The 25,311-nt window shown below is 49.6% G+C and overlaps 8 protein-coding genes across 8 annotated transcripts; 2 read left to right on the top strand and 6 right to left on the bottom strand.

The window, feature by feature from the left end:
* Positions 1-738: 738 nt before the first annotated feature.
* Positions 739-1,134, bottom strand: PFICI_06020 (uncharacterized protein; the record flags this gene model as incomplete). The annotated part of the gene is made up of 2 exons (XM_007834601.1): positions 739-810; positions 880-1,134. The coding sequence occupies 2 exons, from the start codon at positions 1,132-1,134 to the stop codon at positions 739-741; spliced, it is 327 nt and encodes a 108-aa protein (XP_007832792.1).
* A 2,430-nt stretch (positions 1,135-3,564) lies between these two features.
* On the bottom strand, positions 3,565-4,350 carry PFICI_06021 (uncharacterized protein; the record flags this gene model as incomplete). The annotated part of the gene is made up of 2 exons (XM_007834602.1): positions 3,565-3,836; positions 3,903-4,350. The coding sequence occupies 2 exons, from the start codon at positions 4,348-4,350 to the stop codon at positions 3,565-3,567; spliced, it is 720 nt and encodes a 239-aa protein (XP_007832793.1).
* A 465-nt stretch (positions 4,351-4,815) lies between these two features.
* PFICI_06022 (uncharacterized protein) lies at positions 4,816-5,096 on the bottom strand (the record flags this gene model as incomplete). The annotated part of the gene is made up of 2 exons (XM_007834603.1): positions 4,816-4,922; positions 4,988-5,096. The coding sequence occupies 2 exons, from the start codon at positions 5,094-5,096 to the stop codon at positions 4,816-4,818; spliced, it is 216 nt and encodes a 71-aa protein (XP_007832794.1).
* Positions 5,097-6,729: 1,633 nt separating this feature from the next.
* Positions 6,730-9,431, bottom strand: PFICI_06023 (uncharacterized protein; the record flags this gene model as incomplete). Its single annotated transcript, XM_007834604.1, has 5 exons — positions 6,730-7,850; positions 7,905-7,996; positions 8,053-8,397; positions 8,451-9,298; positions 9,375-9,431. The coding sequence occupies 5 exons, from the start codon at positions 9,429-9,431 to the stop codon at positions 6,730-6,732; spliced, it is 2,463 nt and encodes an 820-aa protein (XP_007832795.1).
* A 2,068-nt stretch (positions 9,432-11,499) lies between these two features.
* Positions 11,500-12,159, bottom strand: PFICI_06024 (uncharacterized protein; the record flags this gene model as incomplete). Its single annotated transcript, XM_007834605.1, has 1 exon — positions 11,500-12,159. The coding sequence occupies one exon, from the start codon at positions 12,157-12,159 to the stop codon at positions 11,500-11,502; it is 660 nt and encodes a 219-aa protein (XP_007832796.1).
* Positions 12,160-13,797: 1,638 nt separating this feature from the next.
* On the top strand, positions 13,798-16,299 carry PFICI_06025 (uncharacterized protein; the record flags this gene model as incomplete). The annotated part of the gene is made up of 1 exon (XM_007834606.1): positions 13,798-16,299. One exon carries the CDS (start codon positions 13,798-13,800, stop codon positions 16,297-16,299), a length of 2,502 nt encoding a protein of 833 aa, XP_007832797.1.
* Positions 16,300-17,064: 765 nt separating this feature from the next.
* Positions 17,065-19,503, bottom strand: PFICI_06026 (uncharacterized protein; the record flags this gene model as incomplete). The annotated part of the gene is made up of 4 exons (XM_007834607.1): positions 17,065-17,103; positions 17,155-17,509; positions 17,560-19,232; positions 19,384-19,503. 4 exons carry the CDS (start codon positions 19,501-19,503, stop codon positions 17,065-17,067), a joined length of 2,187 nt encoding a protein of 728 aa, XP_007832798.1.
* A 2,255-nt stretch (positions 19,504-21,758) lies between these two features.
* Positions 21,759-22,859, top strand: PFICI_06027 (uncharacterized protein; the record flags this gene model as incomplete). The annotated part of the gene is made up of 1 exon (XM_007834608.1): positions 21,759-22,859. One exon carries the CDS (start codon positions 21,759-21,761, stop codon positions 22,857-22,859), a length of 1,101 nt encoding a protein of 366 aa, XP_007832799.1.
* Positions 22,860-25,311: the final 2,452 nt, after the last annotated feature.

Below are 25,311 nucleotides of genomic sequence, written 5' to 3' on the forward strand. Positions count from 1 at the left end.
AGGGGCTTGTACTATGTAATACGCCAGCGCAGTCATGGCCGGATCAAAGTGTGGACCATTTGCGGCGGTGATTGTAAGTGACACATGGCCATATCCCGTTATACCTAAGGAGACGATTGACATACATCGATACAGAAAATCAGTCACGACATCTGTGCCTCGGCGGCTTGGACGTCCAGCTAATCTTGGCGAATCAAACAAGTACTGACAATGGCTTTTATACTTAGCAGATCACTGGCATGGCAACGGCCTTTGGAGAAGTCGATTCGCGTTGGGGATACCCTTGTACGGTATTGTCAGTACAAAGACCTAAGAGGCTCTCCTCCAGCATCAATGATAACACTATCCCCGTGCATTTGTGGTGTTTCGATCAATATAAGCGCCAAGGATTTTGCATTTCGACTGCTGCTTCACCAGTCGCAACAGTGCAACTTATAACAAGTTTCAGGAAGTGCGACTGCCATAAAAAGCATTTTATTCTTAGTTTCACCCGTATAGTAACTATTGATTGGCTAGCTTCCTCCCGGTATGAAAGGTTCTTGTCGAGAAGCCCAGGATATACAGATGGAGCTGTTTTCTTGCATACTGACACAGAGACTACTATGTAGAAGCCTCGTTGTCGGGCTGCTTGACAAAGGAGACGTATCAACTATTCCCCCGCACAAGATGGTGTTTTCCTTCCCAGCCAGTCAGTTATCGAGACTGACAGCCGACAGACGCTTCGTATCCATGATCCTTCTAAGAAGGGCAGATACTGTTGTTCTTCAAGAAGTCGCCGAGGGCGTCGACGCAGTTGGCACAAGGGCAGATCTACCGATATATCAGATCATTGCTCACTATCACCGATTCAAGGGATCTCGTAGATGCGAAGATACATACCGCACTGGCTCCGCCAGCGGTGCAACCCAGCAGGCTGGGAATTCCACCGGGACCCAGCGCGATGCTGGCACCGATGCATGCAGCAGAGGCAATGACGGCCGCACACTTCAGCAGGTCACAGTCGTCCTCAGCTGCAGCAAAGGTGATGGCATCAGTGACTGCCTCGGTGGTGGTTACATCGCGGCTGATGATCGAGTTCGGGGACGCCATGCCGCTAGAGGCGACAAGTGCCAGGAGGGGAAGAGAGAAACGCATGTTGAAGATGATAAGTCGGTGGTTTGAATGCTGTCGTTCAGATGTAATTGATGTGTTGTTGTGATGTTGAGAGTTCCAACAGACCAGGAGCAGCAGAGTCTTATATACTCGTATCATTCCTCCACCACGGCAATCAAAGGTAGAGTCCTAGAACTTTCATGTCATGACTGAATTCTCAAGCCTCTAGTAAGCTCACGATGCATCCACAAGTTCTCCTCTTCTTTTCCCCGCCAGTCGATCGCGACCTTGAGCTGGCTTGTCATATGGAAAGCTCTCACTCATGCATGCTCACAGTTGTACTCGACCGACTTGCACCCATCATCGCTAAATGATTGAGAAATATCATCATCGAGGAGGTCGAAACTGTCCGGGGTAATGCATCCTGTCAGCCATCACCGAATGAGGCGTCCACACCTCGTCTCTTCATTCGTAGCCACCTAAACCTGCCTTGAGGATTCTCAACAGAGCGCTAAGAAGCTGAGAAGAGCAGGACCGACAAGGAGATGACGTCGTTAGCCGTGCTACTTTGAGCTCGACCTATGCTGATGATATGCAGGCGTTGGATTATTGTCGTCCATGAGTTTAGTAGCATGTTTCCATTCATTACTTGCTTTTGGACAATTTGAGTGAAGATTGAATTAGGAATGGTTTTCAAAGATAAGGCTCACGATGCCTGAAACATTACCTGAGTATACATGAATCCAATCATAGACTAAAAAGTAACATAAATGACATGGAATCGACGAGGTGTGGAAGGCAGATCTTAGCGAGGCTCCTTATTTTCTTCTCCTATTTCTGCTATAACTAAGCCGCCTCGTGATTTATAAGCCTCGTAGTGTGCCTTGTAGCAGATTTTCGTATCTAGACCACGCGACCGTTCGGTCTCAATACTCAATCGGCGTTGTATTCTGCCCTATTTTGCCGAGTAACCTGCAACTTCCATCAAACCCACGACCAATCATGTAGAGGCTGCCTGTAAAGTGTCAAATCACCCAACCGTTTATTCATCTAACCACCTGACAGAAATCCTAGTAATTCGCAATTATTGAGCCTGCTATGCTACGGCGTTGGTGAGCAGTCTTACTGGTGGCAACTCCGACTGCACTGATAAAGGAACCTCGCAGCTCAACTCATATACAAGTGCGGCCCTGCTGGATGCCTCATGATCATTTGGGGAAGAGGGGGTTGTTGGCTTGTGGGAAAATTCATGAAGGAACTTGCGCTTCAAGCCCACCCACCCAAATCACTTGGCGGTCTGGCATGGAAGACGGTTAAGCCCATTCTACTGCAGATACTCTATAGAGCTTGACCTGATGTCTGAAAAGGGTTGCCCGTTCCTTTAGCCGAAACTCCCAGCCATAGAAAGCCCCGGGCGTTGTCAGCTGCTTACCATCTTGCATTGCGATCGACGTTTTACCTGCCATTGTGGGATTTTGTGCTGTCAGCTCCAGAACTGATGTTCTTGTCATCAAATAATGATTCAACTTCGATCCAAGACAAAAATGGGTGACTAGTGCTACAGGTCACTTCAGATCTTGCCACTTGAGGTCGAATCTTCTTGCGGTTCGTGAGTTGGATGATGGCTGATCAAGTACTCAAGGCACGTGGATAGAGGTTGCAGTCGCAGATTACTTCATAAGCCACGGGAGGTTTTCATCAGATGAATGAGACCAGAGAGGAGAATGAGAATTGTAGCTGACACCAGCATCTACGGTGAAGGCTCCTACTCGGAAGATCTGCGCCATAGCCAGTGGAGGACTTTGTTGACGTGCAGCTTCCCTTCCCAGAGCGAAGAATGTAGAGCAAGGAGTAGGATTGGTGAGGAACCCACGACTTCTTTCACGACTTACGAGTATATCAAAGTCACTCTTGTCACCTGAATGGCCGAAGCTTTATGCCAGGGCCATCACAAAGCTGACATGATTTTGGCCTCTTCCCCAAATGGTTTTAAGTCTTGAGCTGGCTTTCTTACTTCTCGCCCTCCCTGAGGCACGAAGGACTTGGGTACACGACGCGTTCCCGTGAGTCTTTGATGTACATGACCCATCCAGGTTTCCAAGCCCCGAGGCAGCAATGCCTTTGCTCCCCTCAATCTCTCGGTGAACAGAATCACGATTCACTACTGTAGAATTGATTTCGGTTCCCATCGGTATTCAACAATAGTACGCTCCAAGTCGGGACCAGAAAATCAATAGTCATCAATTGACGAGCTGAACACAAAATCTGCATCCACTTCAGTTGACATTCAGTTCAATCGTAAAACACATAACCAAATGTGCACGTTGCCGTTGGTCATCCTAGCTCCGGCCGTGAAGGTCACATAAACTCTTCAAAAATAAGAGATTGAGAGAAAGCGAAACATAAATTATAACTCTAACCAAGAATCATGTTACGGTTCATACGCAATATCAATCACTTAATTCCCATTGTCTACACACCAGCACGAGTTTCGGACCGGGGTCGAGTCTCGTATATCATATAATAGGTTCGCCATTCCCCTTGACCCCCATATATGGAATCATCCTGCACTAGCTCTCGAATTATCTGGAAGCCAGCACGTTGGTAAACTGGCATGCCAGCGGGCCGAGCGACAAGGAATATATCCAAGCCCAGCTTCTTTGCCTGTCGAATGCCACTCTCTACCAACAATGAAGCAATTCCTTTACGTTGGTTTTCTGGATGAACAGCCAGGTAGTCGAGTACTACAACTTGATTAGAAAACTAGATTTTGAATGGGGCAGTCTCACAACTTCCTGGAATCGACGTACACATGTAATCCCTCCCCGTCATGAGCTCCTTTCTAATTTCTACCATTTCGTGGTCCAGTGGATCCGACGTAACATCCGGCTTCCAGTCGGCGGACTCTGCAATGCGTTCAAACTCGGCTTCCTCATCCGGCGACACTGCCGGCACCACGGCCTCGGGCCACACCGGCGTGCCTATATCTGTGACGGCGTGCGCGGCGGGAATTAGCCAGCGCGCATAACCTACGAGGCGGCCAGTCTCGGGGTCGATGGCCTTTTGGTGGCGCGTGTTGTCGCGGTCCTTTAACAAGTTGCGCGGATACCGCTTGGCCGACTCGATGATGTGTTTTTCAAGAGTGGTGTGGCGCCACGACAGCACCCAGTTTACGTCTTGCCAAAAAGCCGACATGTTGTTGCGGCTGATTGCATCGCTGTCCGCGACGGTGCAACGCTCTAATGCATAGCGGGTCATCTTGGCAATCTCTAGACTCGGAAGCAAGACAAACAATCATCAAGTTTGAAATCCCAATGCTATATTTTCTGGAGTCAAGTTGACACAATATGCAACAAGAGCACTCCAATTATAGCTTCTGTCAAAATGCTGTTGCCTGGACACGGCGTCTGGGGTCTAGTGTAAGCACGACGTCCACGGTGATACACCTTCCCAGACGGGACATCCGGGGACGCTATAGGTCTGCGGAGCAGAGCCCAAGAAGCCCACCAAACTTTTGTATACATTTACGTACACAGCAACGGGATTTGTCAAGTGTATAATAAAGTGTAAGATGCAGATAACACAAGAACCGTAACGGTTCTGTGGCATATTCCACTTGTTCATGTGTGAGAAATAGTTTTCATTAATTAAGCGGGTCCGAACTCAGGACAACCGCGGCGTTATAGCTTTGTCGTGACATCGTAGCTCTTATATGGTACATATCTAGTTTCCTCCAGGGATCTCCTCGTTGACCTTCTTGTCGACGGCCTGGTCAATGGTGTTGTCGGCGCTCTGAGGCACACCGTGGTCGCTGGCAAACTGGTTGACCTCTTTGGCAAAGTGTTAATCTAGTGCACGCAAGACATCTAACGAAGAGTGATTCTTTCCAACATACCCTGGTTGACGTCCTGGTCGGCAGTACGCTCGACGCTGTTGCCTGGCTGAGAGTCCTTGCCGAGCTTGTCGCTGGCAGCGTTCTTAATGTCGCCCATGAGTCCAGACATGATGAATTGTTTTGGATGGTGATGAAGGTTGAATATTTGATATAAGAGTAACTCCTTGGTGCAATAGTGTCGCTAAAGGCTTATGATGAATGATTGATGGTAAAGAGAAGATGGTTTATGGAATGCTCAAGGCCGATATATATATATTCGAATCCAAGGTCTAATTTCAGCACGAAATTACCGTCACTCTATACACTTCATGCCTCAGGACCCGCATATATGTCATTATAAGATGCCCCCGGTGTCGTCACCGAGATGATCGCCGGGTCCAGGCTGCATAGCGCCCGTCCGGGTGCCGAAACTTGGCAAGCTTGGCAGGGCCGCCTCCACTTCTCCACGATTATAGTGGATGGTCTACGTCAAAGGTCGAGGCGGTGCTCGCGTCTGGAAACAGCACCAGAATATTCTGCCCTGTTTTTTGTTAAGCATATCGAGCTTTCGAGCCTATTCTACTGGTCCTTTGCTAAACAAGCACACTCTAGTGAACCGGCTAAGATATGCCGGGCGCTGCAGGGCTGTTCACCTAATCCTACTGGTCCCAACTATGATCTCTCCCAGTGCCGCACTTCCGAACTCCACACTCAAGAACGGTTGGAAGAGACGCTAAAAGACCACATCAACAAGTTTCATGCTGATGGGCCATGACAGCATATTGATGCAAACTTTGCCGTGATTAGATGATTAGCCTGCACCATTGAGAAAGAGCGCTCATAGACACAGGCCACCAGCAGCCGAATATTGTGAGTGATTCTTCAAACTTGGCTATTACGCGACGCAGTCGTTATTGGCAAGAAAACTTCATTCCTTTGGCCATGTGATGCTCACAAGCATTGCCAATTCATGTCATGCAGGTCGTGTGAAATCATCGCACTGGCATGTGCGCATAAACAATGGACGGTAGCTCGACCTGCGTTGTCCTTTTCCTGTGCAGAAGCCGTCTCAAGCGCAAATGCCATATGAATGCAAACCATGAGTAGAGCGAGCCTTCATGCCTTATGGAAGTAGATCAGTGAGCGGTACAGACGAACTTTATGTACAGCCTGTGGAAACATTGATCAAAGCTATTTCAGATCTTGGAGATCACAGCGCAAACAAGTTCATGGCTGCACAACAACCGGTGGGCTGTAACTCATGGTGGTATTATCAAACAAACCATGAAGAAGAGCGGTAATGATACCTCAAAACACAAATTCAAGCCCACAACTCTGGGACACAAAACTATGGCTTGCTCGACTCATACCAGCATGGGTGCTCATTTTGAGCAATCCAGCAAAGTTAGAGGAGCGTTGCTATCTGTCACGCTATCTGAAATGGCCAATTATACATGGATGCAATCCTCGGCCTATTACAATGCGTCGGCACTACCGAATCTACCATGGGGAAAAGAAACTCCTCTATATCGCCTTGAACGCCCGACACCGTATGGATGCCAATGAAGTGGGATGGGTTTCCTAATGTGCGCCAGTCTCATGAATTTCTGCCAATGACAGTCCCCCGTACACCATCGATCACATGCTATCATTCTTCTTGTAAGCACTTTTCATTTCCGCAGGCTTCCCAAAGCTGGTCGATTCCCAAACACCCATCTAAATGCTCTCATTCAGTTCATGCGGTTACGTGTTGGAATGCAGTCTTAGATGCCCGTGGGGGGCTTCTGTGGCAGCGTGGCCGGATTGCCATAATTTGGCAGAGACGTAAAGTGAGGATGATTGTTGCTCATCGGCTGGGGTCCCTTGTTTGGCAGCGGATGGGTCATTTGGTGCGGCATCTGCGACAAATGGGCACCGGGGTTCTGCGCAAGGTGATGCTGAGGCGGAGTACCCTGAGGGTGATACAGCGAGTTGGTGGAGCTCTGTCGACTCATGCCATATCCAACAGGCGCTCCCATATACGGTTGGGGTGGTCCATTTGGTGTGTATGCAGGATATGAAGGATGCTGCGTGCCAATCTGAGGGCTGCCATGAGGGCCCATCATGTGAGGCATTGGTCCAGATGAATGTCCGGGTCCCATCCCAGTTGCAGGGACGAACGACTGAGTCTTGGGGTTGAATGCATGGCGGTTATAGCTGCCTGGAATCGGGTGTTGACTCTTAGGATCATTCGGATTGACATTGACTGGCAGCTGTCCAAAAGCATACGGGATGCCTTGCTGCGAAGGGGTTTGGACCGGTCGGCTCGGCTGCGGTTGGTATGGAGACTGTCCAGGAGGCGGCTGAGGAGCTGGATTGTAGGCCGGCTGCGTCCAGGGCTGTTGTGGTTGCGCGTTCTGGACAGGAGATCCGTAGGGCTGCATTGGGCCTCCAGCGTGAGAGTAGCGCGGCTGCACAGGTTGATGAGGCTGAGGAGGGTACTGGGATGATGCGGTCAGCTTTGCACACAATGGATCACTCGGAGTACTGACTGTTGTCATTGGACCGTATTGCGCGTATCCATTGCCCTGAGCCGGCTGCATCATTTGCGGATAGCCTTGTCCTCCCTGGGGAAACTGCTGTTGCATGGCACCATGATAAGGCAGTTGGACTGGTCCTCCGTATGGGCCGTTGGCAGTTGGACCATACGGCCCTTGCCAACTACCAGCTCCTTGAGGGCCGATGTAATGATGCGTGTTATAATACGGAGTGTACTGTGATCGAGAATCAAAGCTGTCGGAGTCATCACGACGCTGCTTGCCGGTCTTACCCCTTTTACCGAGGTTTGACTTGTCTTTTCCAGACACGGAGCTGGCACGGGATGTACCATTTGCATCATCTGTTTCTGTCGAGCGTCAGCGCTGGTATTCTGTGTAAATAATGTTACGGGCATCCCTACCAGGGGTGGTCTCTCCAGTCTTCTCAGATGTTCCAAAGATTCGCTGTCTTGCCTTGTTATAGGCTTCCTCGCGCTGCTCACGGGTTCGCAACCTAGTCAATGTCAGAAATGACCATCATAGAGATCGAGGGCGCGTGATCAACCATACTTCTCCTTTGTATTGGACTTGTCCTTCTCCTTGCCGTCACTGCCAACCTCAGACGTTGCCTTGGAGGCGCTTGTGCTCGCTGGTCCCGATCCGCCTTCTTCGCCTCGTCGCATGATCTTCTTCGGCAGGAGGACGGGAGGGGCAGCACTGCTGGTATTATTCTCGGTCTCCTTGCTGCCAGAAATACTAGCTAGTGAGGGTGGAACTCTGCAAAAGGGCGTTCTGTAGATACGCACGGCGCCTTGCACAGCCTCAAAGGAATGCGTCATGTGGTAATAGTCCGCGAGTTTGTGTGTTAACATTCTACAGAATGAGTTGCTAGGAGGCAAATCCATAAAGGGTTTCCTGGCGTTGGAGTCAGTAATGAGAATACCATGGTTGTGGTCATTGAATCTTACTCAGATGACTGGACAAAATTGATCAGATCCTGTTCAAGCCTAAGCAAGAAGATGCGGTCTTTGGGTGATGACATAGCCTCTAGCAGTTTGTCATCTGGGTTCTGAGAATACATGGTGCTAAAAGCGTCGGGAGTGCTTGCGACGGTTCCAAGAGCCTGAGAGCTGTCCGTCGGCGGCGGCATGCCAGAGTCTACACTCTGCGGGGTGGCAATTCCCATTTCTTGCGACTCTGGAAGTAATTGAATGATTCTTCGTTCTGGCATGTCGCCAATGCGCAGGCGATGGATACGTGCAACGTCTGAGCCCATTCTGGAATTGGCCATCTGAGAGCCCCGAAAAGAGAAGGACTCATCGTCTTCAGCTGCGGCCTTGACACTAGCACTGTCATCTGGTCGGAGCGATTCCTTTTCGTCTAAAGCAAAGGTAGTGCCAGAGGCGATGCTTTTTCCGTCGAGACTCGGAGCTTTGGCGCCCGTTTCAGAAATAGAGTCTGCTTTGTGGGAGGCGTCGTCCGACAGGTGGGTTGCCGAATCATTCTTGTGCTGGGATGCTCCTACCGATGATGAAGAGCCATTGACTACAAGACTCGGAGTTGATGGGCCAGAAGAGGAGAGACTGAGGTCCTTCAGTTGAGAAGTCACTGCATCTTGTGTCTGTGTAGACTTGGAGTTGTTCTCTGGAATCGTAGTAGGTGACTTTGCAGTCGCAGCCGGACTGGCGACTTTGGCGGACGTAGATCCTCCATTTTTTCCGGCAGTGGAAGCGTTTGTCGAAGGAGCTCGACGATGCTCCATTACAGGGACTGCGACGCGGGCAGCCCGGTTGTCTTTGGCGCCAGATGCAGCGACCTGGTTAGAATGTCAGCTTTCACATAGTCCCAGATTTTTTGAAATTTGTCTTGAGATAGGCTTTTCGTCCGCATACCTTGGCGAAAGACAATTTGGCAGGGGCAGCTGATGACGCTGCAGGAGTTGTCGCCATGATGTGAATCTTCCGCTCCGAGCGGGTTGACGGACGGCGACACTGGGTATCACTCAGGGATCCAAATTTCGTTAGCAACAGATGTGTAAATCTAGACTGATCGGATCCGCGATTCAAACTGCCAACTTTTTTTTTTTCCAAGCTTGTATCGGGCAGGGTGAAAAGTAATGTTGCGACGACACCGAGGGGACGTGAATAAAGATTAGAAGAGGGGATCAACCATCGCAGCGCTCTGAAGAAGTTGACTGTTGATCATTGTCGGTCGTAAAAGATATATCGTAGGTCTCGTGAGCGGTGATGCGTTTCTGTCGTAGGAGAATTGGCTGTGGTAATTGATGCCGAGCGTTGATGTGGGGGAATTTGTGGTTCTTGGGCGCTGGCAATCTAACAGGGCCGAAAGAGTCTGACGGTGATACCAAGCGGGCGATGGTGCCAAAATGGGCAAACAGGGCTGCAGTCAGCAGGAACAGCTGAGAGAGCTTCGCGGAAAGGTCGCCGACAAAGGTGAAGAAGGTCGGTCGTACGGTACCAGGTCCGTCACTTGCGGGCACAAGTTTGGTACCTAGATGCTGGTAGCTTGTGTAAGATGCGCCGATTGTGTTTCGCGACGCCTGGTCGGCTCGGCTCAGCGCTCAATGAGGAGGGGAAATGAGTAGGTATTCGTGTGTTGCAGAAAACTGCAGGCAGCACGATGAGGGCTGTGCCTGGGAGCTTTGCGACGTCAAGGGCGCGGGCGTTGATGATCAGATTGAGGCCGGGAGAAAATGTTGGTGGAGGAATTGGTTCGAGTTGATGTTGGGATGGACGGGGTCGGAAAATTGCCCAGTTGAATTGATAGTACAGGTTACCTTGGTAGGTAGTGCAGTGCACTGCATAAGAGGAACCTGAAGGTAGGTATGTACCCAATCCACCCAGCAAACGCCAGAAATGGAATTTGTCCCTGTTCAGTGACCGGCCAGTGACAGAACGGAATGAGGGGCCGACACTGGGGATTCGGAGAAAGATTTCAGTCCTACCGAGTCGCAGGCAGGCAGGAACTACAACAAACGACGGCGAGACAAGCAGCTGGGAGGGGGAATGCTTCACAAGTGAAGTCTGGAAAAGTCACTGACTGACCAAATTCATATCCGAATCCAGCCTTTTCACCTTACGTACAGTCCCCCTACCCACGTAAAACGCACACGACGGAACGGTACGGCAGATTTCTTCGACCGTGCCGCATTGCTGGCTCAGCGGCCACACTAGAAGAGAATTGATCTAGCGCTACCTTATGTAGACTCGGCGCTGCAGTCTGGGGGCATGAGCCTCATACCTTTGGCACGCTGCTAGTAGTAGTTGGTTCCTGGCACAAGCTTATCAGGTAGGTACCATAACCACTCAACACACCAAAAGTAATGTAGCCATGCATTTTTATCCATGGTTGCCTTGATTACCTTGTATCTAGCATATGTCTCTGGACGCTTACAGACCAATCCTGCGCTCGTGTCTGCCGCTGAGTGAGATCCCTTGGTGGGGTCCGTAACAAGAATAACCCTGGAGGTGTGTATTTGTGTTACACTGCACAGACCATAAAATTGCAAGACATCAGGGTCAACATTCACCTACCTAACCTAGGTGTGTAAGTACTTTTTGTATGTCCTAAGTGCAAGTGTCTATTCCTGGCATCTTACTGGCATTTCTGGTCCTCGACGCCTTTCAGCCCACTCTATGTCGGTTTCGTCGTTTCGTCCTACTTACTATAACTGCCAGTTGTTCAATGTAGACTGATAGCCGTGATGTTTTCCTATAGTGTCCTGACCAGGTAGCTAGGCACTGAAACTTCACGTCAACCTTAAGGGAAATACCCAGGTATACATGAAAGAGTTGTACAAAGACAATTGCTGAGAATAATAGACGGGTATCACATTTATTTTCTTACAAACCAACATGTTTTCTTTCTCTTGGCCAGCTAAAGGTCGATGCCTGGGCAGACCGAAAAGCGGCTGAGCCATCCTATCCAAAACGCCGGGCAATGCAAATGCAAATACTAAAAGGCCAATATCTCTCTACGCATGGGAGGCATCAGCGTCTAAGCCAGCTCTTCAGCCTCCTTCTCTCTCCTCTCCTCTTCTTCATCCTCACGCTCTCGCACTCTCATCGCTTCCACAAGGGCGACACCATCCAGTCCCACAGCTTCACCTTCGCCGTTGGAGTTTGTGACAGCCTTCTCCTTTTCCGCCTTTCTCGAGTTCGCAATACGTTCTCTCACCAGCCTCGCAATAGCGTTGTCTGTCCTCACGTTGAGAACCTCTAGCTTCTTGTCCAAATCACGCTTTAAATCCCAGTTCGGCTTCTTCGGTTGCAACTTGAATAGATCGATGCCCTTGTCAGCCTCGGCAGCTTCCTCCACGGCTTTCCTCTTGACTTCAGCCTCCACTTCAGCAGCCTGTTTCTCCAAAGTTTGTCCCTCCATATTCAACGTCGGCGCTTGCTCGAACCCAAGCTTGGGTCCCCTTGTCTCGGCATCGTAGTTGCGCCCGGAAAGATGTAGTCTTGTGACATCTAGCTCAGACGGTGTTGTTGCTTCTACCAGTGCTGATGCTGCTTCTGCTGGCGGTGATGGCGAGCGAGTCGATTCGGGAGGGGCGACCTCGTCGCCTGGCTGCTTGCGCTTGAGATTTTTGAGCTTGGCAAGACGGGCTTTGCGATCGTCGGCCGCTGCGCCCAGAGATGCGTTGGTTGAAGACATGTTTTCTGGGCGAATGATATCCAGTAAGCGAATCTGGTGAATAGGTACTCTTATCGTTCGGCTGGCCCAGCAGTCAGGTGTATGATTCTGAGATTGGCGGCTGGTGTTGCAATTGGCAAGGAATTGAAAATGTAACAAAGTACGTACGTGATTAGGAACTGCTCCGAAATCAGAGTTGAGCCGCCAGCCCACTTGGAGCTTCCCTGTTGCTGCATGTGGGAAATTGATGGGGACTTAGGTAGCATTAGATATGGGAGAGAGGGGGGTACCCCCTCTGCGGCTTATATATATAGTTTACAGTACCGGATCAGCCGGAGAATTATGCTTTTACCGATCAGTAGTACGGTATACCCTTTAAGCACTATTTTTTCATATCCGACACGCCCTCTATACCGTACGACTAGATCTATATCGTCGTTACGTGCAGGCTTGATCCCCAAAATGGCAGCTTAACGTGCGCCCTTTAGCATTAAACTCCTGGTTCGCGATGCTATACATTATACACGCAGCCCACTGCTGCCCTTAGCATTGCCTGGCCGGTGCTGCTTCGTAAACACCGCGCTATCGGTTATTAGCAGATTATATTGCCGGCGCTGCTCTAGGAGCACTGCGCCCTCTATTGGCAAACCACTGCCGGCGCTGCTCTAGGAGCACCGCGCCCTCTGTTATTGGCAGATTACACTGCCGGCGCTGCTCTGGGAGCACCGCGCCCTTTATTGGCAGATCATACTGCCGGCGCTGCTCTAGGAGCACCGCGCCCTCTATTATTAGCAGATCACACTACCAGCGCTGCTCCTTTGGGAGCACTGCGACTTTCGTTAGTGCTGGCGTTAAGCGCCCTCTATTAGCATATGCAGCCGTTGCTATTGCCGTTCAACGCTGCCACCGGATGGCAATAAGCTTTAGTTCTTCTTTGCGTCCTCTGGCTAACCTTTCGTCGCCGACGCGAACTATTGCATACGTAACGCGTTAGCTACGCTCACAATGCTTTTCTTAGCGCTAGGCTCGCTGGCGAGCACCCTTTAGTCTGGTAAAGCCCCCCGATGGCAGTGGCTGACCTAGCCAGCTTGACTTGACTTGACTTAAACTGAATAAAATACGGACTTTCTCCAGATCGTAATAGTGGTGGTGCTACTATATAGGAAATTAATGGGGACTTAGGTAGCATTAGATATAGGAGAGAGGGGGGTACCCCCTCTGCGGCTTATATACATAGTTTACAGTACCGGATCAGCCGGAGAATTATGCTTTTACCGATCAGTGGTACGGTATACCCTTTAAGCACTATTTTTCACATCCGACACTGCAGGGGATCACGAGCCGCGCGACACGATAAGCCTGATAAGGACCTTTTAGCGCAGCCCCAGCATGAAATTTACACTCCATATTAACCTAAGGCTTCGCGAGCTGATGCTGGAGGGCGGCTCCGTCTCCTGGCATGTACATACTACCACATACCTCATCTCTGCGGAGCGCTCAGTTCCTTCTAAACAAGTGCATCACACATTTAACGCTGTCGCTTGCGGTCGCACATGTCTCAAACCTCCAAATGATGTTACCATGTATATGACATGAGGTTTTTACAATTGTACCATTACCCACCCTGAGTTCCGCCTGCCATTTTCTTTGTCGGAAGGTATGCGGCTTCCCTATACATGTCGACCTTGCTTGGCCCGATTTCGGCTTTTCACCTTGCAGAACACCCGATCGCAAGCCGCACTTCATACAGCTATAGTGCGCGATCCCGATGTCATCTTCCCAAAGCGGCTTGACAATGATGGATCTTCAACCGCCGACGGCAGGCAAATCGAGTCGAACCAAGAGGCTGCGCATAACAAGGACAAGCTGCTGAGGAAAACAGACGAGCGGGTGTTGAACTCTCCGACCGTTCTGCGGACCCGACTGCTGAAGACAGATTATGATCACAAGGCGTCACAACGGTATTTGAGCGCAGTCTTCGGTCTCCCAGCACCCGCCGCGCGAGAATCTGCCAGTCAATTGCGGAGGTTGCTGTTAGCCCGCCCTCATGAAAACCCGGAGAGATTGTATGCCGAATACCAAGCCTGGAAACTGGAGTTTAGCAAAATGTTGAGAAAATCAGCCGTCACCAGCAATGATACAGCAACATCACACCTTGCCATCTGGGCCGTACTAGCCGACGGATCCACCCCATCAGTTGCCACGATGAAGGCGTCGTGGGCCGGACTGGATCCGGAAAGGCGACAGGATCTTTGGCCGAAGATGATACAATCTCTGATGGACACGGATTCCAATTTGCTATCGACCTTCTTGCAGGCCACCTACGATCCGGCTTGGTCTCCGTTTTATGTGGTTGAAGACTCTATTAGACTACTCGTTCTGCGTCCGAAGATTGCGGATACCCATCATGATGGGCTGGTCGACTTGGCGCTGTTTCTCATGAAAAGCGATCCCACTGGCTTCATTGAGATTAACCAGCAAGCAATAGGCTCGATCGTTGCGCGTACTCATCAAGTGGACAAGGTTGAAGAACTATATCACTACATGAGGAGTCATGGCAAGGATCTGAGTGCCCCGACCTCGCTTCATTTCGCAAGCAAGTTTTCAAAGAGTAATCAGCACAAAGGACTCGCGGCAGATATACTGTGCTCCATAACGAAAAGCGGCAGCCTCGATATCAATTCGGCAGCTGGGTCCAGCGTATGTACATCCTTGCTTCACTTGGAAAAGGATTCCGAGATACCACAAGAAGCCGCTGCGCCAGACGAACTGTTCCGATCACTTCTCGAGACAGGTCTTGACCCCAACCTTCTCAATATTACTGCTCTGATGAGAAACTTTTGTGTTCGTGGCCATCCCGACACAGCCTGGACGGTGTTCAACCTTCTTCTCGAATATGGGATCGAGCCAGATCAACATGTTTATGCTACTTTGCTCCACGGTGCTAAGCAGGATCTGAACATTGACTTGATCCGACGCATCATGGCATCCATTCATTCGCACAACGTGTGGAATGCCACGATGCTGAACGACTTTCTTGACATCCTCTTGAGGGATGGCGAATCGATACCCGAGAGGAGGCGTAGGCAGAAGAAGGACATGAGCTCCTTTCGGCCTATGCTGCAGGTTTATGCCAAGTTCTTTCAATTAGAACCACTTCAAAAACTATGCAGCTTTCCACTCGAGGATTATCTTGTGTGGGAAGGTCCCGCCCCAGGCAAATCGACGCCAATCAGAGACATTGCCTCGGCTTTGCTGCCACTACCCGAGGGTTCGCTGTTGGAGCCAGACTGTCTCACTCTATCATTAATGCTTGCTGCTGCTCTACGAGGGTGCCCAAGGTTTTATCCTCCCAAATTACGGAACGGCGTTGCATCATTGAAGGAGCAAATGAACCACTTCAATAAGCTGGTTGAGTGCAAGGATTCAACCGCACTGGCTATACTCCAAGAGCAAGGCACATGGATATATGATGCCTTTCTTCGAGCTATACTTCAATTTCAGCAGTGTTTGCACCCTGCTGTGCAACTTGTACAGACGATGATGGAAAGATCTGCCATCGAGCAAACCCGTTATGGCAAAAACCGGCGTCATCCACGTCCATCGGTACACACATGGACTGTACTTATAAATGGCTTTAAGAACCACCGCCAACCAGGCATTGCAGCATCCATGGTACGAGTGATGCTCAAGCAAGGTGAAGTGAGGCCAAATATAGTAACGTGGAACACTCTCATCAGCGCTTTTGCCCGCTTAAACGACGCCGATGGCGCGGTACGCACCATTCGATATTTGGAATATTCCGGTCTGAAACCTGACCAGGATACAATTAACGCAATTGGATCAATGAGTTCGCGAGCCAGGAAGCAGGCATTAAAACTTATGGATGCCCCGAGAGATGAGCTCGTTTCTCCAGATGATGACCTTGTACAACTGCTTGCGTCTTCTTCTGGTCACACGAGCGCGAACTACTCCGATCCTATTGTAAAGGATGCTCTGTCGCTCTCAAAACGAAGAGTGCAACAGGCCCCAAGGTCTAGAGTGAGGGAGGATGCGTCGCCTACATCGCCAGATGTTCAAACACTGCACAAAGATGAGTTTCCAGGGCCTCTGGATGCATCAACAGAACCTTACGGTGCACCCTCAGTCTACGACGAATGAGCCTTGGGTAACTTGTCCAAATGGGCTTGACGCAATACTCCACTGCCTGGTAGCTGATAGCTGGAGCTGATATATTCGCGGTCTTGGCCGCTCATCCGATTCGATCACATCGCTACTACACGGCTTGTGGCCCTCTGGTCTCGCCTTGCGAAATTGGTACTACGATAATTCACGGCTCAACGGGTTGGCAATGCACTCTGAAGTACGCGAGTGAGCTTTTTAGTCAAGGAGAAACTCGCGCAGGAAGCTCTCAGAAACGATTGACTGGTTGAACCACAGAACAAGACGAGAAAAAGCATTCAAAGAGCAGGGGGCGAAAGGGCTCTACTCGCAAATTAATTTGTACATTATAAACCCGGAAACAAAAAAAAAAATCAAGAAATCTCAAAAATTGCAACATTCAGTCAAACACTTTGACGAGACCAATCATCTAGGTACCTATCCAGTCGGGCAGGGTTCTCGCTTTGCATTGCATCCAGTAACCTTCCAAGTGACATATATATTTTTCAAATGCCACCTACAAGTTGATCATATTTATACCAGCTCATGTCATCGGACGTGGTAAAGCAATATTCTTATTTGCACGGCACCAAAAGAAGAGGTAAGATCAATAGACCAAGAATGTAGCCCTCCGAGAGCAAATTGTTGCTGTGATATGTATGTTTGGCCGCCCAACTCCAAAGACCGCTTTCGAAATGGATATCTTCAATGCCTTCCCTACCTCATACACGCTCCAGGGATATTCCAAAACGCCTTAAATAACCATCATTCTTGTTTGTCAAGCAGATATTGATCGATCATGGTCTGTTCAAGAGTTAGCACTCATCATATTCAAATTGGTCCAATCTTGCTTACCCAATCATACTGGCCAATGTCACTGAGCACATTGTCCAGTGGTACTGCATCCAAAAAGTCAAGGGAAAGGTCCATCACGTTTGCCAATTGGGACTGATCTGTCGGCGCCAGGGCAGACAATGGTGGCAATTGGTTATCGTTGTTCAACAGACTAGACACATGCAGGGAGCCGCCCCTGACCTCCGGTTGGGGAGGTGGTAAAGGCGTTCTGGGGGGTTCCTGCATCGAAACCTTGCGCAGTATGGCACCGACAACCCTGGTGGCGTGAGCTGCCTCTCTGGATACGGTCTTATTCTCCGACCAAATCTTGTACGAGGTGCCCAGGGCTCTCAGTTTCCTGGCCCGGTCTTCCTGACTACTTCAGTGTTAGCATGGCTTTCTCATAGAAGGGTTTCCCTTGCTTACCTGGAAGGGGCATTTTCTGAGAGATCAAGGCAGATAATCATGGAAGCGATGAGGAAATCATGCAGGCTAAGGCTGGCCAGCATGTACCGATCCTCGTATAGTCGGCCACCTGGTCGGCACTCTTCTTCATATTCCGCGTGCAGGTCCAAGATGCGAATGGCAGCATTTACGGATGTCCGTCTTGATATATCGTACCTGTGGTCGTCTTTCTCGCTGTTGAGATACTTGCGATGTAAGACGCACAAGCTTTTCAGATACATCATCTCTAGAGTGAGCCGATGAACAATATCATGCGTATGGTCGGTAAAGCTGTAGGATCGAATCGGCCGAATTTTGAGCGGTTGCGGGATGTAGTCGTGGTACCGCTCAATTTCATCGTGTAGTCTCATAACTTCGTCATGAGGAGTTGGTGTGATCGACATGGAAATCTTGATCACACGGCGCAGTTTTCGACACAATTTCGATTTGATGCAGAGGTACAGGGTCGAGGTCGGCTCCGTTGGTGGTCGAGGGGGCGGCAGCATTATACAATTCTCATCAAAGTCAAGATCGTAGAGATTGCCGGGTGACTCGGTATCGCATTCATCTTCTCTGATACTAGGTGGCATCCCTAGTTGGAACGAAAAGATGCAGTCGAAGACTTCGATAAAGAACCACGCTCTGCGGCGCAGTTCTCCCTCAAACGGTGAGATATTGGGGAGGTATTTCGGGTCCCGGTGGTAGCCCATTCGCTGTGCCAGACGAACAAGCAGCCCAAACTTGGCCCACAATTGTGATGGGCATTCCCTGTTCTTCTGAAGGTCCGTAAATGCGTGAAGAAGCAGCGCCTCGATTGAGTATGGTTTGGCGGCCAGGTAATCACCCGCTACCAAGCATTCCACGGCAAGCTTGGCAAGGTTGTCTTCATGAACAGCTTCACAATCTTTGCTCAAATCTTCGCCCTTCATCCTTGATAGTGAAGCTGCTGACCATAGGATCGAGGATAATACGCTGATCCATAGAAGACTAACAGACGACGGGTCCGTCCAGAAGCCATCATACTCTCTTTGGAACTTGGAGGTGTGTATGTACGGCGCCGCAGTGAAGCGATGTCGAAAATACATCAAGACAAGCTGGTCCATCTTATTCTTGGGCGGTAATCGGGCGACGGCTTGCTCTATTGTTATGCCTGGCTGAGGGCCGAACATGACGTCGATTTCATGTGAATGCGAGGCAGGCGGCGATGGACTAAGCGTCTCGTCGGTTTCGGCCTCTATGAGACTACGGATATCACTTATACTCTCAAGAATGGAGGACCAGTGCGTTGGGCCGACAAAGGTATGTTCAGATTGAGTGGTGAGAATACCAGTATGATTGGCACCAATAATACTGGGCGGCGTGCTGAGGTCGGAACGCGACTCGGCATCTGTCCGCTGATCCGTGCTCGATGGCGTGTCGAGAGGATTCTCGCGCAACTGAGTGTTGTGCGCCACCATCCCGCTGACCATCTCCTCGAGCTTTTGTAGCCGGACTTGAAGTGCCGGCCGGGACATGGCCTCATGCTTGGGGCGATTGTCAGATGACGGGCGGCCTTCGGACCTAGGCTTGCGAGCGGCTCGCGGAGCATACTCGCAAAAGGCGGCCTCGCCGCTCTTTACACATCTCTCACACGGTTGTTGGCGGTCACATTTTACCTACAGGTCGGGTGAGCCAAACAATTACACACAATGCTGGCGGAGAAGTTCCACGGGCGCGCAACGACCCGGACATGACAATTATGGTGATGGACCAAATACATGAAATGCAAAATCAAAATAAAGAAGAAATGATAATGACTTGACTGACCTTGCGAGTTCTGCACAACAGACACGAGACGGGCGGTCTGTTGCGCTTCTGGATCTTGCGCTGCGTGCCATCGGTGGGCTGGGCGCGAAAGACACTCTGGTGGTATTGCTGGCCGTCCATTTGCGGTCGGACCCAGCTCGGGGATAACGTTGGACCAGTAGGTAGGTATGCTGCGGTGCTAAGCCAGAGCGGCGGGCGCAGGTGTTGGTCTCTATTTCACTGGAAAACCACTCACTGACGCCGGCGGGGATAATTGGCAGGAATAGAAAATACAAGAAAATTCACGAGTGAAGCGGGCCAAGCTCGAAACAGAAAAAAGAAGTCAAACTTGTCAAGGGCCGAGATCTCGGGGTTATGGTTTAATCAAATGTGTGTGAATGTGCTGCTGATCTATCATGGCGGCTTGTCTCAATCAATCGGTCGGTACTGTCGGCTTCTGAGATGGCCCCATATGACTGCAAGTAGCGTAGCCTCACCACTCCGCACTGGAATTTGGGGGGAAACCGACAAACGAGAAGTTGCGTTGCGTGGCAGCAGCAGGCAGTGTTGGGAACCAAACTTGGCGCAAGTCTAGGTCTAGTTTTTTTCTTTTCTCCCCCTTCTTCTTCTTTCTGTCATGTTTTCCATTCTTCGGGCCCATCCATGTCTCCCAAGGAAAGGTGCTTGGGTTCTTCGGTTCTTCCTTTTTTTTTTTTTTTCAAAGGCATTTGAATGTGGGGGGTGGACAGCCAAACGGGCGGCAAAAACCGTTCCTTCTCACCTTAATTCCGCCCAACATCTATTTTGGTAACATGTAATTAGGTATTTTGGATTTGTTTGCTCACTATTCTTGCCCCCTCGGCTCTGGGTATTCTCTGCCATACTTCCAGAAGCCAGAAAGTATATCTGCCAGTTTGTACACATGTAAGCAGAAGGGGGGGAAGCCCGGCCACCCACCCAAAAGAGGATGTAGAGGGACAACTTTGACATCGACTCTTCTGTTTGTATCCGTACTTTAACCAATGCTTATTGTTGAGGATGATGATGATGACACTTGGACAGAAGGTACTTAGACCATCACGCAAGAAGTGGTAATTGGACCACCAATCGACCAACCCCTTTCCCCCTTCCCTCGACGATTCCTGTTACGCGAGCTGGTGGTAGCAGCCGGAGCTCTGCAGACTCGAATGAATGGCGTAGGACACATTAGAAATAATTAGTCGAAGAATAAACGTACCGTCTTAGCCGGCCACTTGCTCTAACGAGACAGACCCCTGGCTCGTGGACGGAGTCGATACTGTACTTGAGATACAAATCCGATCCACAATTCTAATGACTGGAGCACGCTAAGGAAGACGTGCGCGCCGTCTTTGCCGGGCTGGAGGGCAGAAATCGGATCAGTCGGATGTTACTGGAGATAAGACCGCCACACTAATTCCGGCGTTTGGGCAACAAGCACACCTGATTCTCCAAGGGAGTTGGAGGGGGGAGCTAGGGGGAGAAAACAAAAGGTTTCCGTTTCCAGTAATTCTGACGAACGGGAACTCGACTACCGCTCGAATGAAAGTCTGGCCAACGAGCATGACGTTACATTATGTAAGCCCCAAGGCACTGGGTCCGGTCTCACGCTTCTGGGCTATGCTACGGAGTATGTACAAAACGAAAGATTGGCTTTTCGGACCAAGACATTTGTAAACCTTGGAAAGTCCGATACGACGGGAATCGCGCAAGATTAGGTTGTAGGGGACAGTTTGTTCCATCCCCGAAGATAGAAAATGTTATTCTTGGCGTTGCTGTGTGTACTCTGTAAGCTCGAAACGGTGTGTCGCCAATGAATTGCATGTTCCAAGAGAAAGAGAGAGAAAAATACAAGTGCTGGACCTCCGAGCCGAGACACATATATGACCCCGCAAGCCAATCAGCAACCTGGTATTTACTCCTCGACAGGGACTCGAAGTTGTCCTTGCAGATATCTGGATCTTATATCGTTCTTCCATATCTTCAAACTCCTTGAAAGTGCTTTGGATCGTGTAACTTGGGAGGTATGCATCGTGATCGTGATTTTGTCGAATTCCGTATGAAAATTGTCAATTCCAAAAATGGTAACCACTATCTCCGGTACCATCTTGGAAACTCCGAGCAAGACTCGCGCTTTCGTCATGTTTTCTTTGTCGGCCGAGAAGGCCGTGACGGCCGTGACGGCCGTGACAACGAATTCAGCAAAAGACAGCGAGTATTTATAGAATATTATGGCTTTTCACATCTTACTGGTGATGGATTATACATTCATGATCGGAACACGAAATCCTTGGGAAGTAATTTCCAGGAAGACGACTTGATTAAATTCTATTTCTGAGAGACCACGAAAATAAGTCTGGAGCTTGTTTTCATTCACTATGGCTTCATCCAGGTCATTGATTGTCAACTCTATCAGTTCACCTCTTGACCTCAAGATCGAGAACAGGGATGTACCAAAAGCAAAACCTGGCACTGCCGTTGTGCAAGTTCTTAATGCCGTTATTGGACCTCAGACGGGCTTCGCATTGGCACATCCCATGCCAAACTTTCAATTCCCAGTTCCCGGAATATATGGTCACAGCTGTATAGGCCGCATTGTTTCAGTCGGTGTAGACTCGACATCTCTCAAGGAGGGCCAATTGGTTCTCGTGGACAGTCATGTCACATCCCGCGATGACCCCAATGTGGAAATGCTTATAGGCCTCATGGATGGTGGTACCGAAAAGTCCAAAAAGTTGGCCAACGACGCCTGGCGTGACGGCTGCTGGACGACCCACGCTGTCGTACCCCTCGAGAACGCCACACCCCTGGACGAGGAGACCCTCGTCAAGCAGCATGGCTACGAGCTTGACGAGCTCAACTACCTGGCCAGGTTCGCCGTCGCGTACGGAGGCGTCTCAGCCCTCGACATCAAAGCGGGTGAGACCGTCATCGTAGGACCAGCAACAGGCGGTTTTGGTGGTGCCGCAGTTGAGGTCGCTGCCGCTAGAGGCGCCAGAGTGATTGCCTTTGGTCGAAACAAGGACGCCTTGGCCAAGATCAAGTCACTCGTTGCACGCGTCGAAACTGTCGTGCTGACCGGAGACCTGGACAAGGATACGGCAGCTTTCTCAGCCTTCGGGCCGGCAGACGCGTACATAGACTTCACTCCATTTCAGGCCCAAGATGCGCCACATATCGGAGCAGGCATCAAAGCGCTCCGGAGGCGAGGCAGAATGGTTCTCATGGGTGGTGTATCGACCATCTCGCTCCCCTACTGGTTTATTATGTTGAACAGTATCGAGATCAAGGGGCGATGGATGTACAGTCGCAAGGAGATCCGGGAGGTGGTGAAAATGGTCGAGACCGGTGTGCTCAAGCTTGGGAAAACGGCTGGCCACGAAGTTGCTGGCAAATTTAGCCTAGAGGACTGGAAGAATGCCTTTGAGGCAGCCGGTAAGGCTACTTCATGGGGCCAATCCGTTGTTTTTACACCGTGAGTTGACCCTCTAGGTTAGAAGATGGATCAGATGTCACACACATAGCTGGACGACTTTAACCATAAAAATTGAGATTGAGAGGTTATCAGCTTCGCTAGCACTTTGAAATGATATTTATCTTTCTGTGTTGTTTAATCTTCATTCTCTGGCCAGAGTTCTTAGACACGAATGGCGATTGACTTATTTCCACCAAAAATAGCTAGCAATCAGGCGCCTATATACAGAAAAGACCGCCTTGATAAAGGCTTACAATAAGTCTTCGCCTTAAGATTACTAACAAGGACCCTGCTTTTTCAATCAGACAAGAAAAGTCTTGTAAAGGCGTTCATGGTAGTCCCAGAATTGAAGAACGATCAAGGTAGTTGTTGCGTTTTCAAAAACCCAACAAAGCCTGCAATACCTCTGAAGCACAGGAATTATCCCAATTAAGGACCGAAAAGCTTAAGTGGATGATCATATGCCCATAAGCATTATATCTAGTCGGCTTAGATGGAAACCAAGTCTGCTTTATAGATCTCAATTAGGAGAGTTAAGGCGTATCGCTGATGTTCTCTCACATCGAGCTAAGCGGATTATTCTCTTTCTTATTTCCTTTCTTATTTTCTTTTCCATTTTGCTCTTTCATTTATTTATTGCCTTTTGCATAAGGATAAAGTAGCATTTGGCGTATAAATTACGTTAGACATCAAGCATCACTACTACTAATACTGCAAAAGGACAAGTCTTTTAGATTCGAAATATGGCATATAAGCGTATATACAATAGTTGAAAAGTATCGTATCAATCTTTTGGAGTGATCGTGAGTGTGGATGTTGTGTCAGTGAACAGAACGAGGACGTCTGTGGCGACAGTCATAAAGCGAGCTTCGTGTGATACTATGAGGAGTATATCACCCGCATATTTTGATGAAACCCATTTGTAGAACGGCAACAATAACGCAAACAATCCCACAACCAGAAGCTCGTTGGTCAGAAATCCAATGGACCATCATTACTTTCACCAGGCAGGGAGTCAGGCTATAGCCGCGGGAGATCACCGGGTTCAGTGCTTGAGTTTCACGGGCTGACGTTTCAATAAACAACATACCCCGGCGGCATATTGCGGCTCTTTGATAAATTAAGACTTGATCCCAAAAATAAACCAGACAAGTCTTCATTCCCCCACAGAGGATCGCAGACCCTTGGACGATATGCACAGAATGATGATGATATCTGACATACATGAAGGACATCCAACAATGAACGCGCGTAGGGACCCCGAAGATCACTTGTACGCCTCTCTTGCATGTCGTTCCTCGACCCAGGCGGCTCTTTATGTGTCAGGTCTTCAGGCACACCAATGAGGGCGAGGTGACGACAAGGCCTACCTGCATATCATTTCTATCGTCCAAGGGTTTTGACGCCGGCACTTCATCGTAGATCGTTGGGTAAGCATGGAGAATGGTTGCGTTCTGGAGAGTCTCGATAAGGAACATGCTTGAAGTGTGTACCGAGCTCATGGTGGTTGACCAGCACCAATGATGTCTTCGGCGATACGAGGAGGGCGCTACCGGAAGCTCTCACGTCGCTTGCTTAACCGCTTCTACGTATTCCAATGCTTGACCAGCTTGCAGAGTCATCCATGTCTCATAATCATATGTGCACTTAGCGCCCACCATCGACCACGTTGCATCCTTCGAGAACAGAATCGTCAAATCGTGGCAGAGCAAAATTTAACGCTCTGGGTGCATTCCCACAACACCAAAAAGCCTGTTTGGTGCGAGAATTTTGATTCGAGGTGGAAGCCTTCTAGAACGACGTAAGATGTATCGTCTTCTGGGGTTGGGGCGCGCTTATGACTATAAGTGGGCGGTTATTTGGGAGAGGCGGCCATTCATTGGTTCCAACGAGAACAGCGACCAGGGAAGCATTATAGAATGCACGTCTAGGCAATTGTATTCTTAGAATAGAATCTCACTCATTGGGTAGATGATTTCTCAATGAATCTTATAAAGGTAGCTAAGCGCTGTTTTCTGAATTCGTGTCATGCAGCTCTTTTCAACGTTTATCTGGCATGATTCTCGCGTGGCCAAGCCACTACAAGGGTTGTGTTGCGAAGTTGAGAGAACACTTTACTCACACTACATAGCAACCTTTGTACACATTGAAGTCATTTGCAATTGTCTTTGAGCTGCCATACCGCTGTTTTTGTCATCCGAATACGTAGCTCGGCATCATCTACGTGCTGTTGCACATCTGCACGCGGCGTTTATACAGGGCTAGCAAATGTATTCACTTGCGCACTCTTCTTGAGCGGGAAACCGGTCCTCGGACCTCAACCTTGATGAAACAAATTCCCTTGATGATGCGATCTCATAGAACAAGTCATGTTGCTGGACACCCCAGGTGCTGGAGAGGCGTGCAGGCTTTTCTCCGGTCAAACCTCCTCACTTGACCTTGGCCATCAACGGCGC

The sequence above is a fragment of the Pestalotiopsis fici genome (assembly GCF_000516985.1).
Source record: "Pestalotiopsis fici W106-1 unplaced genomic scaffold PFICI_Scf_4, whole genome shotgun sequence".
Lineage (NCBI taxonomy): Eukaryota > Fungi > Ascomycota > Sordariomycetes > Amphisphaeriales > Sporocadaceae > Pestalotiopsis > Pestalotiopsis fici.